This window comes from Phalaenopsis equestris, unplaced genomic scaffold, assembly GCF_001263595.1.
Source record: "Phalaenopsis equestris unplaced genomic scaffold, ASM126359v1 Scaffold000107, whole genome shotgun sequence".
Classification (NCBI taxonomy): domain Eukaryota; kingdom Viridiplantae; phylum Streptophyta; class Magnoliopsida; order Asparagales; family Orchidaceae; genus Phalaenopsis; species Phalaenopsis equestris.
In genome coordinates, this window is record NW_018164549.1 from 570,940 (window position 1) to 587,671 (window position 16,732).

Consider the following 16,732-nt stretch of genomic DNA (forward strand, 5'->3'; position numbering starts at 1 on the left):
TATATATATATATAATTGTTAGTGATTCTTATACTAGCATCTTCTAACAATTTGAGTAGCACCTCCTTAAGACCAATTGTGCTTGAGAGGATTCGAACCACCAACCTGAGAGCACTTATATCATGGATGCTAACCAACATGTCAGGAACGGCGCACACATGTGTGCAAGCGCACATATACATACATACATACATCTTGACACGTGTGAAAGATCTGCATCATTGGTGCAGCCTCTGACATAATTCCCTCGTGTCGGGGGTTCGAATCTCGTGGCGCGGGCTCTTCGAATCAGAATCAAACACACTGAGTTTTCAACTCATACGAGGGAATCGATATTGAGTGCCTACTAGACCAAATATCGATTTCACCTTTAATATATATATATATATATATGGATAAATTGAGAGTTGGCCAACAAATGAACAAATTATTGAAGTACTGTTATTGAATGTATTGCGTTATTTAAAAAACATTAGGAAAAGTAACTTAGAATGTTAGAAAATACCGGCGAGCTATACTCCACTTCTCCGGCAGCGCCATCCCCCATCTTCCCTTCATCCCCCTCCTTCCGTCTCTCAACAAGCCGGCTCAACCTCACCCTCTTCCTCAACCCAAACTCCCTCAACACCTCTGCAAAACGCCACCGGTTCAATCCGGCCGCCATTAAAATGAAAAATAGGAAAAAAACTTTGAAGAAAAAAAATTAACCTTCGAAGCTGACGAGGCGGTAGGCGTAACCGATATTGAGGTTATCGTTCGGTCGGAGAAGGCTCAGGTGCTTCGCCGGTGTTTCTCCTCCGCTGCCGCCGGAAAAGGTGACGACGGCGACGTAGTAACCGGGACAGGCAGACATGATGTCGCCGGCGATGATCGAACGATAGATCTTCTCTTTCTTACCGTCGGGATGCTCGATCTCGGCGGAAGGCGCCGCCGTCTCCGCCGCCTGGCAGTTTCCCATAGCTGGTCGGGTCTTAATATAATAATTTATTTTGTGGGGTGTGAAGTATAAATAGGGAAATTGCTGGGAGGAGTTAGATGGGGGTATTTAGTGGGCTGAAATGTGGGTGGTGGGCTGACTAAGAACTAGGTGGAAAGCTTGGCCCACTTGATTAAAATTTAGCTTAAATGTAATAAAAGTTATTTAATGTTTTATGTGGTTAGCAATTTTTTTTGTTAAAATAAACTATCTTTTATATTACTTAGTAAAACTATGGTGTTGATATTAAACCTTTAATTTAAAATAAATTACAATTTATTTAATTAAATTATTACTTTTGTTTATTGAAATTTTACTCTTGGTATGTCTGAATAAGTTTTTTTTTTTTTTGGTTAAAAATATTTTTAAATAGAAATATTATTTATATTACTGAAAAAGGATAAATTTTGAAATTTAAAAATACTAATTTTAATAAATTTTATTGCTTACATTAGGTGAGTTTATATTTATTCATTTCTTTTATAGAGATACATTGACTCAGTATACATTATGATGCACCGACATGAATGTTGAGAAGATCCAAAGATCTAGAAAACACAAAGGGCTATAGACCAAGGACACCACTTACTTGGCCAAATGCAACTCTTTGAACCGGCACTGGAGGTGATCAAGTGTAGACACCCACTCAAAGAAAATAGTTCAGTATCACTAGCAATGTCATGGACGCCTCGAAGATTTTTCATCGACAATAACATAGCCTGCGACCATCCTGTTAAACCTCTTTCTCAAATAATGAGCTATCTATTAGCTTATAACGATTCATTCTCCCCCCATAGCCTAGTCTCATTTGATCGATATGATCTCCTCATACAAGAATTAACGATTGACAGTCATACTAGAACAACAAATTGACAAACCCAAGTCGATCGTATCAGCTTTGCCAACCTAAAGTTCATCAAATGCCGACCAGCAACCAAGTCAGAGGGTTCAACATTGATGTGATCTTTAAAAAGAGGCAAAGAGAGTATACCACTTCTAAACCATATTAGCAAGACTTAAAAGATTATAAATTTATAATAATAAAATATGGAAAAAAAAATATTTTATAATATATATAAATAAGACCTAAGATGTGTGCGCTGACTCGTTGACGGATCAATTAGTGGCTCTCTCTAAACCACTTGATTATTAAATAATGGGAAAGAAAATAAATGAAGATAAAGATAAAATTAAGGATGAGTCAGCCTACCTAAAAATGGAGAATTAACTTTTAATTTCTACTTTTGACAAAATGAAGCTCCATAACATAAGTTTGGTTTTTGTAGGGATCTAACTGCCACGTGCCGTATTTTAATTTCTCAAGGATTATAGCATACTTCGTTCAGACGTCTGAATGTCCGGACGGCCAATTCCTGAACGTCATGTCACCAATCAATGAGGTGTGTGCCGAAATGGCACCCGGTGGTTGTCTTTCTGGACGTGTGGTGACGGGAGAAAATTATAAATAATTAGGAATTTTTGTCTGTGTTTCCTTTAACGTTGCTCTATTTATAAAGGGGTCTAATTGATTTGATGAAATGATAATTGCATCCTTATTTGATTGTTGATCTACTGACTCATTATCGATTAGCTCATTGTTGTGCAGTTGAGTTCTTCCCAAACAATGCCCAAGTTGACCGATGTTGGGTAATGTGGAGAGCCGGTCCACGGTAATTTAATTAGTATTTTAATTAAGAATCTCACCTACAGCTCATGTGTCATCCCACTTACCGCTCGCCTACCACATCCTAGATCTCACTCACCTACCTCACACCTACCGTTCTCCTGGTTTTTATAAATAGATTCTTAAGAGAGAAAGAAAGGAAGAGAGAGAGAGAGAGAGAGAGAGAGAGAGGGAGAGAAGAAAATAGAATTTTTTTTTAAATGTCGGCGCGCTCGACGGTGTAATTCTTTGAAGAAATAAAATCCTCTGCAGCTACGTGGATGAAGGCAAATTTGTCGAACTACGTAAATCTGTGTCGCTCTGGTGTTTTTCTGCCTGCAATTTTTCACTTTCCATTTTTTGGTTAATTTTCGTCATTTTTCACACCGACCGACTCATTAGAACTACGTAGATTTGTCCGTACGCAATAATTTCTCCGAAAGATGATGCCAACAAATTTTTTCTACACTTATACATAAGTGAAATTTTGTAACAAAAAAGGGATGAAAATTTTAGAGCCAATTTTCACAAGTCTCGCTCTTCATCAAGTGTGAAAAACATTGAAAAGAGAATCGACGTATTTGTAAGTTTGTGAAACAAACTCAAGTTTTTTTAACAACAACAAGACGTTTGTGCCACAATCGACCGGTCATAAGATTGTATTGACATTTTTCTTTAAATCCTTATTTGATATAATATTTTTTTAAAGCGTTGGCGAAATTTAAAAAATATTTTAATTTTTCATGAGCAGTATGAGTTTCTCCATCTATACTCGATGTGAAGGAGATTTATTGATTTGATAGTGTGATCCTATTATGTCAGTTTGGCTAGGCGTGGAGAAGACCGGTTTTAAGGTTTGGCCGAAATACATAACGCAACCTTCAAATGTCATAAGAGTGATTTTCTTGGCACTTCAAACTTGTGCAGCCTCTAACTTCAACATATATAATTTATGAACATTATCATAATTTTTACATCTCTTAACTTTAACATCTGCGACCTATATATATCATTATAGCTTCCTGCCACGGTCTATATAAGCAATTACGACTCAAGACTTATAGCTTGCACGACTCCAAACTCTAACATCTGCAATCTACAGACATTATTGCAACTACGTACTACAATCTCCGTGGCCAATCAACATTCCTGAAGTGAGTTGATGGCCCATATGGCCAACTAGTACTATGACTTTCAACAATGAAATCTATCACAAACCAACACTATAATCACCGTCAACAATATTCACGATAAAATAATGTAATAACAATCAATTCTGGTCTTCGCGACCCATTTGTTGTTCAACTTTATAATTTTATATTCATTAACTCCGTAAAAAAGTGAACATATATAATCATCATTATATAGTGAATTTTTTCAACTAAGCCAGACTCATAAATTTTTCTCGTCTTTAAATTTTCTACGTAAAAATTTTTAATGTTTAATATTTATTAAATTCTAAGATACTAAACAATCACTTTAAGGCATCATTTATCCATACCAATTTTCCATAATTTAATTAAAATTATTTTAAAATACTATTATCTTGTATACCAATTTAATTAGTACGTTAGGTAACATATGATATGCACTTAGAGACAGATTTATGCAAAGAAATAATTGTATTATGATATGATATAATACATAAATATATTACAAGACAAACCTTTTGGCTTTCATAAATATCCTAACCCGACAGCTCCCCCATAACAAAATAGCCCAACTGCCACGCGGAAGCCCGCATGCGCAGTAATGGCCCCGTAACAGCACGCCTCGGTCGCAGCCCCCACACGGTTTTCCCGCGGGCCGTGCCGGGCCGGGCCGAACCTTCCCATATTCTTAATTATTATTTAATTTATTTCTTTATTTATTTCTGGAAATTTGCTTCTCGCTGCTATAAAGGAAGACTGTCGCTCGAAATCACAAGAATCGGAACAGTTTTCCCCTCTCGATCTCTGCTCTCAGATTTCTCCGTCGCCGATCGCTTCTTGTTTTAGTTTTCGTTATCCTCCGGGGAGGTCGAGATGAGTTACAATCAGCAACAGCCGCCCGTCGGAGCTCCTCCGCCGCAAGGTAATGAATGGATTTCGATTTTGCGATCTTTGATTCGTTTGATTTTAGGGTTTGTATGTCGTTCTTGAGGGCGGGATGTTAAGAGTTTTTTCTTCTTTTTTTTGTGTCATTAGGTTATCCGTACGGCTACGGGAACGAGAAGGACGCCTATCCGCCACCTGGTTATCCGGCTCAGGGATATCCGGCAGGAGGATATCCGCCGCCGGGGGGCTATCCGCCGCAGGGAGGCTATCCGCCGCCTCAGTACGCGCAGCAACCGCAGCCTCAGCAGAGCAGTGGACCGAGTTTCATGGAGGGATGGTGAGATCAAGATCTCTCTCTATCGTTCTCTTTTATTAGGCGTACAAAAACTCAATTAGAGAATTATAAATTTCTTACCGTTGCGATTTCTTCAATTAATGGTTGGATCGTTTACATTCCAACCGTGCTAAGGTAAAGCGATCTGATCTAGCAGCGCTATCATGCGCTTCACCCGACACGATTGCTTCGGGATCAAGTTTCTATCCGTTTCTAATAAATTTATATTTATATGAATTGATTCCATATTGTTTTCTTAATGTTATGTGATAATTCTGTCATAGAATTAAATTATATTAATCTTAATTTCTTTGTTATGCTTTGATTGGATCTATTTACAAAACAATTTCGATTTATAAAAATTAAAAAAAAATTAAAATTTATCATGATAATTTCATTCTCACAAACATCAACTCAAAACTAAATATGAATCGAAATAATTTTTAGAGTATGAGATTAAAATTGTTATATTTATATGTTGAATTTTGTTTTATCGTTGAATCCACCCAAGAGATAAGAGTGAACACTAATAAACATTAAATTATATCATTGTCTTTATCTTTCTGCATCATCTTTATTAAAATCAGGTAAATCTAATCTACCTTTTTTTTTTAAGATGAAATGATCCATCTATTTATAGAGTCAGGTACAATATGAATATGTGATGTTACATTTTATCTATATTTTAATGGAGGTTGTTACAAATATATTGTTTTGTTGCTCTCTGGCTCGTTTGGCTGAGCTTTATATAACTTCCGCTCGACAGTGCCCATTTGCCCGGCTAGGCTTGGGTTGGTCGGGGATATCTACTCGGGTTGGCATGATTGGTTTTGTTAGTGAAGTTAGTCTAGTTGCATCGGCTAGATTTTTTCCGAGCAGCTTCTTAATGTCCGTTGGCTCTGTTGTTTTTTGTCTTAATTTCTGACCGAAAGGCTAAAATTGGGAAAATATTTGCGTACATAAGATGTACGCAGCTCTGCGTACATCAGGGGTTATTCAGGGGTACAATGGGGTTATATCTGTTATATCTGGGTACAATGGGGTTATATCTGGGTTATACCCCCTTGTAACCTCCGGTATAACCCGGATATAACTCCCCTGAACCCCCAAAATAACCTCTGATGTACCAGCGCTGCGTACATCTTATGTACGCAAATATTTCTCCTAAAATTGGGGTCATTCGATCATATTTTGTGATTAGGCCAGCTTTGACCTTATTGTTTTAGCTCGTACAACTGCACTTAATCCGAGAAATGAGCCAGATGATTTTCAAATACTCTTCTTTACGAGTAGATGTCCTCGAGATAAATATTGGCTAATTTTAATCATTATTATTTTCTGAGAAAAGTTGGCTGACCTTGTGCATTTAACTGTGACAGTTTGGCTGCGCTTTGCTGCTGTTGCCTACTGGACGCATGCTTTTAGAAGAAATGGATGAGGACTGACTGACGACGGCTATGGAGGTTCTTTGCGAATTCTCTATCTCTACTATGGCCTTCCAGTTTCTAGCTGTTAGTTGGTCTTTCTGCTCTGTAATTTCCATTTTCTTCCTTTATAATTATAGTGTGGGACTTATGGAGATCTGAGTCCTCCTCAGATCGGTTACATAAAGGGTTTCTTCTACTTATGGACCTGTTTGTGCTGTGAAAAGTTCAATTGCTTTCAATGTTTGAATATGGATTGATGACCGCTCTCTTTTCTTTTCTTTTTTTTAACCAACCGATTTCTTAATTGTTACATAGAAGATCAACTAAGACCCATGAATGTAGCTTGTGTTGGTATTTTGAATCATTCATAAACTATAATCATATATAATTGTTAATTGTTAGGAAGGTTAAAGTGCCCAGCCAAATCATTCCCATATAGATTCGTCCGACAAAGACAGATTTTTCAATGCAGAAACTTCAACTAAGCAGCAAAAGAAGAAATTGAATGTATAAATCGAAACGAGTTGCAAGCTAAAAGTCAAATTCTTTGACTAGTAAGACGATTTGATCGTCCAATCACGTCTTTACGACAATAGCCCGTTGGCCGTTACGATGAAAAGTCAATCCTCTTATTTGGGCGTCCGGATGCCGTTAACATGCAATTGCTCGCTGAGTACGACTCGAATACACCTAAACTTTTACATATTTTAAAATATACACGGACAGATGAGAGCACCCAATATCATCGACTCACCTAAACTTCCGCATCTACACATTTAACGCTGAAATCTGTAATATAACCATAAAAATTATAATAAATCATAATATATTTAAAATTGTAAGGCTCATACATTCAACGTTTAAATTTCGATAAATCGTTATACATTTTACTTCAAAAGTGTTCATAATAGTGGCTTGATCACCAACTCAACTCGTCTTGTTCAAATTTGATAATTGCTTACAAACATCGCACGCAAATTTATGTGAAGCCCACTCTAATATTTAAAAAAATAAAAGATATATTTCAATGATTTTGATCAAACAACACAGACTCACAATTTAAGTCCATGTCTGTATGCAATAATTACTCCTCCCTCACACCCCTTCACATGAAAAAATTATTGCATACGGACATCACATGCATCCGATCCTGATCATAGATTACAGGAATCTACGGTCAAGATTATTTACATTTTTTTTTTAAATTTTAAGGTGAGGCCCACCGAAATACATCTGAACCGTAAATCAGGTGATTTACGATCTAAATGCCTGCATGCGATATTCGATCCGTATGAAATAATTTCTCTCTCACATGCCTCTTTCAAGATAAATTCAATTTTATTATATATTCAAACGAATTTAAATGATTTATTTTATAATGGCTCTGCAAGCATTTCTCCTTGAGCAAGAATTAGATAAATTGTTAACATAAATTCAAGACAACCAAACCCGGCCTAAAACAGAGACACCCGTATACTGAAATGCATAAAATATCCAATATCCACTATTCATCAATCCAGCATTTTTTTACAAAATACATCTTTATTGTGATGAACAGTGGATATTGGACAGTCAATTTTTCCACAATAAGGTGTTTGGTTTCAACTACATCTATCAAATAGTTCTCTTTCAAGAGGATTAACTTCTTACTGCAACGGGTATAACGTTTAAATTATGTAAGGTGAATCCTATTTACATTAGATTGGTCAATAGCTTACTGGTTACATCCTCCAAGGAGAATACTTTACAGGAACAATACATGAATCTACGGATATAGATTGAAGTTTTTTGAACAATTCCGAATCACAAAGATTTCAGCTGAAAAAATCTTTTGAATTAAGAGCACATTAGTTCAAAACATGAGCTCATCAAGTTGATGAATTACACAATGCGAGACACAAGTGTTATAGAGATAACAGCGAAGAAATCTATCAATTAGAGTAATAAGCAACTTCAGGACAGAAAGTTCCGATAGATAACCATTAATGTTCTACACCATAAAATATCCACCATCCAAAGATTTTCAATCACCCCCAAACCCAATCCCCCACCAAACACATCAAAATTAAAACCCTAATTTACAGAAAAGCGGGTAAGACACCTCACACCTTCCCTACAAAACCTAACCGCCAAACCCATAGAGAGTGCGGCCTTGGCGCTTCAGAGCATAGACGACATCCATCGCCGTAACAGTCTTCCGACGAGCGTGCTCCGTGTAAGTCACAGCATCACGTATAACGTTCTCCAGAAAGATCTTAAGCACGCCGCGGGTCTCCTCGTAGATCAATCCGCTTATGCGCTTCACTCCTCCCCGGCGAGCGAGGCGGCGAATCGCCGGTTTTGTGATCCCCTGAATGTTATCGCGGAGGACCTTGCGATGGCGCTTCGCGCCTCCCTTTCCCAGACCTTTACCACCTTTTCCTCTTCCCGACATCTTCTTCGATCTTCGATTTCTTTTCTCGGTGAGTGGCAGGAGGCTTGGTGAGAGAGGTGGTTTATAGATCGGCGAGGTAATGTGTGGACCGTTGGATGTGATTTTTATCCAAGGGAATGGAATGTGTTTGATTTGAACCGTTAGATTGTGAATTCTTATGTTTCATTGGTTGAGAGCGAAAGTTTGGGATCGGGAGGATTTAAAGAGGTTGGATAGTTGCCACGTTGGCGTTTCTGGATGCGGGATATAAAGGTCATTTTGACACCACCGGCTTATTAACTCGTTTGAGGCAGCTTGTGCGTTTCAGGATAAACTGTTTATTCTGAAACGTCGGTCGCAGGGGTCGACCCGCGGCCTACTTTTATGTAAAAACTCAAATTCAATTTCGGATAAGCTGGTGAAACGCGTGAATCTCGCCCGCACTTATAAGTTGCCCCAAACAGACCCTGATCTTGCAGCATATCTTCCCTTTCACACTCCCATTCATGTACTCGCTAACCCTAGCTCTACCAGCATCATGTGCATTAATTGGGGAGACTTTTCGCCGTAAATAAAATGTTTCAGGGTCTGTAAATTATAAAGTTTAAAAACCTTCATATATAAAATCCCCTAAAAGAAAATGATAAAAGTAAACATTTTTTTTTAAGAAAATAAAAAAATGCATAATAATATCAGATATGATTTTATTTTTAAAATCAAATTTGTTAAAGAATATAAAATATATTTTATTTATGCTAAAATATAAAAAAAGGATAAAAAAAGACAAAATAAAAAAGGGCATTTGCATACATACCACACAATACTTTTGCATTCAAACACCAAAATTTTATTTTTTTTATTTATACGGTCTAATTTTTCATATTATAAACTACTATTATTGTGTACATTTGGAATGCATCAACACAAATCTTGAGGAGATCCAACGATTTAAAAGTCAGAAGAGTGCAAATAAGAAGTGCTTACTAGTAGAAAATCATGACTTGCTTATTTAATCAACATACCAGTCTGAACTAAAGCCAAGGCTCAAAATTGACCGCATGCAGCCATCCATTCGAGGGGCAGCCAAGATAAAGACGTCCAAATGGTCCGAGCACAAACTCATCGAACTAAGACATGACAAATAGATATACAAGCCAACCACTATAGCGGACCAAAATCGAGAAAAAAGTTTACTCCTCATTACCATTTATCATCTCACGAATGCCCCAAAGGCTCCATATTAGAGATTGAGAGGTTATCATGTTACAAGCAGTCCAAATCTTTTCTCAAACTTTCCTTATCGAAAAGTGAGTTTTTTATGAGATTACCAAGATTCACCATATGCTCGATAACCTAACATCCTCAGCCAACGAGCTCCTCGGTGGGGATCGTGATGTGATATATACCAGTTGTTGTGATATATATATAGAAATATAAAAATAGAAGAACGATCTTTGACGAAGCGAAAAATAGAATGAGAAAATTCACACCAGAAAAAAGTAACACGACGGAACACACAGATTTACGTGGTCCGACAAATTGCCTACGTCCACGGAGTTGTAGAGGATTTTATTACTTGAAGAATTTACATAAGTTGATCGTCTCGACTTACAAAAGGAATATCTCACTTCGTTGCTCTCTATTCTTCTCTGTTTGTTCTTCTGCCTTTACACCGAGATACACTGAAGAAACTTTACACCGAGATTAGAGCTGTAAACGAGCCGAGCTTGAGTGAGCTCAGGCTTGACTCGTGTTCAGCTCGTTTGAAATAGCTCGTGTTCGAAATCGGCTCGTGAATAGTGTGTTCGTGTTCGTTTCGATTTAAATATTCGTGTTTGCGTTCGACTCGAAATTGGCTCGTTAAAATTAAATTGAGAAAAATAGATGTAAAGTGTGAGATTCGAACCTGGACCACATATATACAAAAGAATACGCTAACCACATTGTCACATGAGGTGTTATGATTTAAACTTAGACATAAATATATATAATAGATTATTATATAAATAATATATGTAATATATTGTTATATAAATAGTTATGTAATGTTTGTTTTTGAGCTAAAACGAGCCGAACACGAGCAAACAAAGAGTTGCTCGTGTTCGACTCGTTTACTCGTGTTTGACTCGTTTAATTAACGAACGAGCCGAACACGAGCTACTTAACGAACCAAACACGAGCTGTTCGCGAACAACGAGCTTTTTTGACAGCTCTAACCGAGATACATCGAAGAAGATAAACTTATAAGAGAAATAAACTCAATTTCTCTTCTGTCAGAAGCCACCAAGAAGAAGCCAAGGGAGAATGATATTCTTCTTCTTCTTTCTTCTTCCTTCTTCCTTCTGGCGCTAGGAACCACCCTTCTGGCGCAAGGAACCACCGCTTGCACTTCTCTTCCTCTGTTCCGAGCAAGTTCGAAGAATAACAAAAAAATCGTGACTTAGAAACTAAAGGAGAGCCGCTACGATGTCTATTATCGTGAAACCTAGCACTGGAACAGTTGAACAGGGCAAAGCGAAGCTTCGCTTCTCGACAGAGGAGCGTCGACGCCGATTCGCAAAACGGGAGGAGGATCGAGAGCAGGATTTGTGATATTCGCGATCGGGAGACGGGAGCAGTTCGCTAAAAGTCGCAAAAGCGAGGCCGGAGCGAGCGAAACGGGAAAGGTGCGGGGCAGGAACGGTCGAACCGGGCTCCAAAACTCAACAGATCGAAGGTAAACCTAGATGATTATTTCTCTTCTTTTATCTGTGTGTGTTGAAATCTCGTGCAACACTAAGACGTAATTGATTACTGTACCGCCGCGAATTTTCTAGCACGCATCAATGTTAAAATATAAAAAAAGGTAAAAATAAAGACAAAATAAAAATGGGCCTTTAAAGTTCTAACACCCAAATTTCATTTTTATATTTATAATATTGACTTTTCATAATATAAGCTACTACTATTTTATACATTGAAATTGCGCTAACACAAATCTTGAAGAGATCCAACAATTCAATAGATAAAAAAGTACAAATAAAAAGAGCCTATTGGCAGAAAATCATGAGGCCCACTTATTTGAACTAAAGACAAGACTAAAAAACGATCGTATGCAGCCATTCATTAGAAAGGCAACCAAAATAAAAAAGAAGTCCAAATGGTCATATCATGAACTCATCGAACCAAGACATGACAAATAGATATAAGCCAACCACCTCAAGAAGATTTATCGAAGTCGACAATCAACCTTACAATAGACCAAAATCAAGAAAAAACTTAACTCCTCAGTACCATTTGTCATCTCACGAATGCCCTAAAAGCTTTGTATTAGGGATCGAGAGGTTACCACATTATAAGAAGTCCAAATCTTCCCTCCGACTCTCCTTATCAGAGAGTGAGCTCTCTATCAGATTACAAAGATTCACCATACATCAGATAGCCTAACATCACCCAGCTAACGAGCTCCTCATCAGGAATCAAAGGTAAAACTAGATGAGTCATTCGATTAAGTTTAGCTAATTGAGTTAGTAATGTCGACCCGAAGTCAATCGACGAACAACCTCGACTAAAGATAGCAAACAAGTTTGCCTCAGCAAACCAAAGCTTATGGAGCTCAGTCAACCGAGTTAGTAGGCAGCTGAGTCATAGGCTCATACATGTAAAATACTTAAAATATTCAGTAACACCCACATTAAAACAATAATAATTATGTAACCTGATGTTTTATACCATATTCCCTATAAATAGTGGTTATTTTATATATAAAAGAAAGAGATTATTATTCATTACTTGCCACTTATACAATACATTTCTTCCTTTCTCAATTTTTAGCTCTAAGAATACATCTTTTATAAAATTACATATATACCTAAAGATCTAAAGTTTATTTGATAGGTAATTGGTACAAAAAGTGGTACATATGTAAATATTTTAAATAAACGTGGTAAATATGTAATTTAGAATTTGATTGTCGCCCATTATGGTAATTTTGACTCCACCGGTTTCTTGCTCCCCAATTAACCGATTGAATCTTGCAGCGTATGCGTATCGTCCCTTTCGCGCTCTGATTCCTGTACTTGCTAGCAGTAGCTCTACCCGCACAACCATGGCGCCGGATCTGCAAACCCCGATGTCCTTTTCCGACTTCCCTAACGACGTTCAGCTCAACATCCTCTCCTTCCTCCAGCCAACCGATATCTCCGCCTTTGCCTGCACCTGCCGCCGCTTCGCTACCCTTTGCAGCCCCTCTTCCCCTTCCACCGACCTCTGGATCGCCCTCTGCGACCGCCGATGGGGATCCAACACCCAGCTCCGGCGCTGGTCTGCCATTCCGACCGCCCTCTGCGCCCGCCGATGGGGATCCAACACCCAGCTCCGGCGCTGGTCTGCCATTCCGTCCCCCCGCCTCTACAAAACGCTGGATCGCTGGGAAAACCTAATCGGCTTCTGGCGCCGCATCGGCAGCGGTATCTCCGAAACCCCAACTCTTGTTTTCTTCGAGTGGAGTTCTAGCTGCATCATCGGGTTCCGCATCTCGCGCTCTCCTGTTGCCGCCTCCTATGCCGTCTGCAAAACCCCTTTCCTCTGGCTCGGTTTCTCGGCCGCCGGTGAGACCTCAAGCTACCTCAATCCCGATAGCAGACTATCAGACTCCGACGTCATCCCAGTGACGATCAGCTTCATGGGATGCAACCATTTATTGGTCGAGGAGAGCCGGAGTTCGAGCGTGGATAAGCTTCTGGACGATTCGGAAGATTGGCTCGGATTGGAGACTGGCTCGCCTCCGGATCGTCTGATGTCGGAAATCTACCAGTATTTCGCCAATAGAACAAGCCCTGGTGCGGAGAAATCTACGAGAAGACTAAGGAAGAAGAAGGAGAAGGAAAGGCTGGGAAGAAGGAGATGGGAGGCTGAGCATTTTGTCAAAATTTCAAACTATTTTCCGACTCCTTCACGACCTCTGCAGGGACTATGGAAGGTGATTGTTCATTTCTATTCTCTCTCATTCTCCGTATTAAAATACTTTGTCTGCCCTAATCGCCCACAAGCTGAAAAATATTACATCAAGAGTCTTGATGCACGAGGACTCTAATGAAATTGGGCAGCTGGTCTTGAGGAGACAGTGCATAGATTAAAATAAATAAATTTTTTATTTAGTGGGTCCATGGTGTATTGTGGCGCAATTTCATTGGTATTCTGATGTTGTTCTCCATTCGGACTCCTGATGTAATATATTTTCTCTCCAGCTGCGCAAGTTGCAGAAATCACCTTCTCTTCCATCTTCTAAAAAAAGGAGAAATTTAACTCTATGGGGCTGTCTGGCAACGGATTTAAGAGCGGAATCCTGGAAGACTGTCATTTTGGACAAAATAAATTCTTGGATGCGGTAAATCCGGCTTTAGCTATAAATCCCGGATACACTAAATCCGATGAATAAGTGGATTCAACTTCGTGGGGTTTGGATTTATGGCACAGAGTGGTGACAGTTGTGGCAAAGCATTAGTTGTGGCAAGACATGTGATAATGCTATCTCTCCCTCCCTCCAAATGGACTTTTGGATTTAAATCGTAGTTTTACTTTTATAGGATTTAGTAAATCAGTTGTCAGACAATTTTCTGAATTCAACGCATTAAGGATTCAATAAATCTGGATTTACGGGATTTACTAAATCCTAATAACTTAAATCTCATTCTTTGCTAGAGAACAACTATAGAAGATTTCTCAGCCACCATTTCATCTTACAGGGGATATCTGAAGACATGAGCTTGGAGTTTTATCTAGTAACATATGATGATGTGGGGGGATTAGCCTGCTGGAGGGTTGGTGATTCTGTGGAGAAAGTCTCTGGTTATTTTCCAGTATTCTGGACTTCTAACACCACATTTATGGAGCCACCGTTCTCCAAAGATGAGCTTTTTCTATATAGCATGAGGGAACATGTTAGGTCTGTTGGCTCAGTTCTTTGCAACATGGATAGGGAGATTGTCTCCCGCATCATGTGCATTAACTGTAGTTATGACTTGGTTCTTCCTCACCTGGCTGGTTCTTCTGGCGATCCCAGAAACGTTGAGGGTAGGATATGGGAATATGAAGATGGAACTTTTGGGTTTGGGTTCTTAAGAAATGATTTTATTATTGACTTGAAGCAAGTTGCTCTAGATGGTTTAATTCTTGCTGAGGTTGAGTCTTTTAATCAAAATTCTGCTTCATAGTTTCATGTCTAGAACTAATTCTAGATGTGCTTGGTCATTGTTTCATGCAATTTGAAATAAGAGGGATGATGGTCAATAAAAATCCTATTTTTACAATTTTTGTGTTTTTGTTGCAAAATTAGTATCAATTTCTGTTTTCATTTTGCAAGCATGGGATCTTTCTTTTATGCCAAAATTCTGAAATTTAGTTTGGGAGAAGATGGTCAGTAGCTCCATGCATCCATCAAGCTAATTCTATTATTCAGTTTAGTTATGTCTGATCAAATTTCTATAATGCAAGCCTAATCAGTATTGTTAGATATGCTTCAAATTGCTTCAGCTTTTGTTGACATTAATTTTTGCCTTTTAAGGCCATTGAACTTTTTCAAAATGGGCTTTTTTAATTCAATATCTTCCTCACAAGAAAATTTCAAAAAAAAAAAGTTCCTATTGTTCTGTTAGTGGTATTACTCCCTTTTTCATCTTTGGTAGAACCTTCACAGTTTTGCAATTTTATCATGTTGGTCATTGAAATTGATGATTGTTCATAGTTGTGGATTTTATCATTATAGTTATTTTATTCACTAATTTCGCTGCCGGAACATGTTCTGATGCGATTCTTTTCGCTTGCCCGGATATTTTACTTGTGAATAATTGGCTTCCTGTGTATATATAGGGGCTGTTTAGCTGAATTAGGACTTAGTAAACCTACAGTCTTAGATATGATAAAACTTGGGAGGGTTAAAACCCAAAAATTGTTTGTTGTTTGGTTTTGTAACTGTTTATTTTTGCTAAATTTTGATATATTGTTGGAAGATTGACACACACCACTCAATTCTTATGTACTTATGTCTAACACCTCATCTTACCTATGCATAAAAGGGCGTATTTCACTTTTTAGAAGTTAAAAAATAGTGGTATTTTTTATGTGATATGAATGATCTGGGTTGTGTAAACGTTAAAAATGCAAAATTTAGGTGCTATATATATGTAAATACATAGGAATTGGGCGGTTTCTCTGTAAGTGTTGAGATTTAAATAGGATATCAAATTAGTAACATTTGAAGTTTCAAATTTATGTTTAGATAGATTTAAGCTTAACATTGTCTTTAGCGTGGCTAAATAGGACACTGAAAGCTGTAAGGTTTCAACACTGAACTTGTTGAAGCATTTCTCTATTGGGGCATTTACATATATAACGCTCAATTTCTTTATATTTACAATCTAACACCAAAACTTTACTTTTTATGTTGATTCCATCCATATCTCATCTCCTAAAGAGTGCAACTATTTTAACTTTTATAAAGCGAATTGAAGTTTATGTGCTACATATGTAAATACATAAGGATTGAGGGGTATGTATGTAAATCTTCCTTTTCTATTTCATATCAATAGCAGCACAGATGCGCTCAATGTTAATTCTCGAGTCACACATGTTTAATTCTTCCATGCTTTCATGATTGCAAATGCTGTTACTGCTGGAAGTCTTAAAGCGTTGTTTCAAGGTTGGATTTGTTGTTGAATTCCTTTTTATTATTTTGCTGCATCATCATCATCATTAAATTTCGCTCAGAAGTTTTGTAATCAAAATATTTTGCTATATGAATCTTAGTTTTGGGAAATATTGGAAATTTACATGCATACCACACAATTCCTATATATTTACATTTCTAACTCTCAAATTTTGATATTTACACTTGTAACACCACC

The 16,732-nt window shown here is 37.8% G+C and overlaps 4 protein-coding genes across 5 annotated transcripts in view; 2 read left to right on the forward strand and 2 right to left on the reverse strand.

Annotated features, from left to right (window-relative positions):
- Nucleotides 1–1,014, reverse strand: part of LOC110020801 — a 2,323-nt gene extending 1,309 nt beyond the window's left edge. Inside the window, exons 1-2 of the mRNA XM_020719045.1 lie at nucleotides 709–1,014; nucleotides 506–630 (exon numbers count right to left, since the gene is read on the reverse strand). Coding sequence (XP_020574704.1) covers nucleotides 506–630; nucleotides 709–958 — 375 coding nt within the window. The 5' untranslated portion in view covers nucleotides 959–1,014. The remainder of the gene's footprint in view (nucleotides 1–505; nucleotides 631–708) is intronic.
- Nucleotides 1,015–4,543: 3,529 nt separating this feature from the next.
- Nucleotides 4,544–6,698, forward strand: LOC110020773 (cysteine-rich and transmembrane domain-containing protein A). Its single transcript, XM_020718989.1, has 3 exons — nucleotides 4,544–4,712; nucleotides 4,826–5,012; nucleotides 6,389–6,698. Exons 1-3 carry the CDS (start codon nucleotides 4,664–4,666, stop codon nucleotides 6,432–6,434), a joined length of 282 nt encoding a protein of 93 aa, XP_020574648.1. The 5' UTR covers nucleotides 4,544–4,663; the 3' UTR covers nucleotides 6,435–6,698.
- A 1,651-nt stretch (nucleotides 6,699–8,349) lies between these two features.
- Nucleotides 8,350–8,918, reverse strand: LOC110020763 (histone H4). The gene has a single exon (XM_020718977.1). The coding sequence runs from the start codon at nucleotides 8,868–8,870 to the stop codon at nucleotides 8,559–8,561; it is 312 nt and encodes a 103-aa protein (XP_020574636.1). The 5' UTR covers nucleotides 8,871–8,918; the 3' UTR covers nucleotides 8,350–8,558.
- Nucleotides 8,919–12,733: 3,815 nt separating this feature from the next.
- LOC110020759 (F-box protein At3g12350) lies at nucleotides 12,734–15,111 on the forward strand. 2 transcript variants are annotated; one of them, XM_020718973.1, is made up of 3 exons: nucleotides 12,734–13,151; nucleotides 13,215–13,809; nucleotides 14,078–14,560. In XM_020718973.1, the coding sequence occupies exons 1-3, from the start codon at nucleotides 12,811–12,813 to the stop codon at nucleotides 14,219–14,221; spliced, it is 1,080 nt and encodes a 359-aa protein (XP_020574632.1). In that variant the 5' UTR covers nucleotides 12,734–12,810; the 3' UTR covers nucleotides 14,222–14,560. The 2 variants fall into 2 exon arrangements, with proteins under 2 accessions (XP_020574632.1, XP_020574631.1); XM_020718972.1 differs by lacking the exon at nucleotides 14,078–14,560 and adding an exon at nucleotides 14,576–15,111 and having other exon boundaries at nucleotides 12,735–13,151.
- The last annotated feature ends 1,621 nt before the right edge of the window (nucleotides 15,112–16,732 follow it).

Excerpts from the sequence above, each read along its gene's own strand:
- LOC110020773 (XM_020718989.1), top strand. The coding sequence starts at position 4,664 with ATGAGTTACAATCAGCAACAGCCGCCCGTCGGAGCTCCTCCGCCGCAA. Across the intron at positions 4,713-4,825 it reads CGGAGCTCCTCCGCCGCAAG|GTTATCCGTACGGCTACGGG; the intron begins GTAATGAATGGA and ends TTGTGTCATTAG. Across the intron at positions 5,013-6,388 it reads CCGAGTTTCATGGAGGGATG|TTTGGCTGCGCTTTGCTGCT; the intron begins GTGAGATCAAGA and ends TAACTGTGACAG.
- LOC110020763 (XM_020718977.1), bottom strand. The coding sequence starts at position 8,870 with ATGTCGGGAAGAGGAAAAGGTGGTAAAGGTCTGGGAAAGGGAGGCGCG.
- LOC110020759 (XM_020718972.1), top strand. The coding sequence starts at position 12,811 with ATGGTAATTTTGACTCCACCGGTTTCTTGCTCCCCAATTAACCGATTG. Across the intron at positions 13,152-13,214 it reads AACACCCAGCTCCGGCGCTG|GTCTGCCATTCCGTCCCCCC; the intron begins GTCTGCCATTCC and ends GCTCCGGCGCTG. Across the intron at positions 13,810-14,575 it reads CTCTGCAGGGACTATGGAAG|GGGATATCTGAAGACATGAG; the intron begins GTGATTGTTCAT and ends TTCATCTTACAG.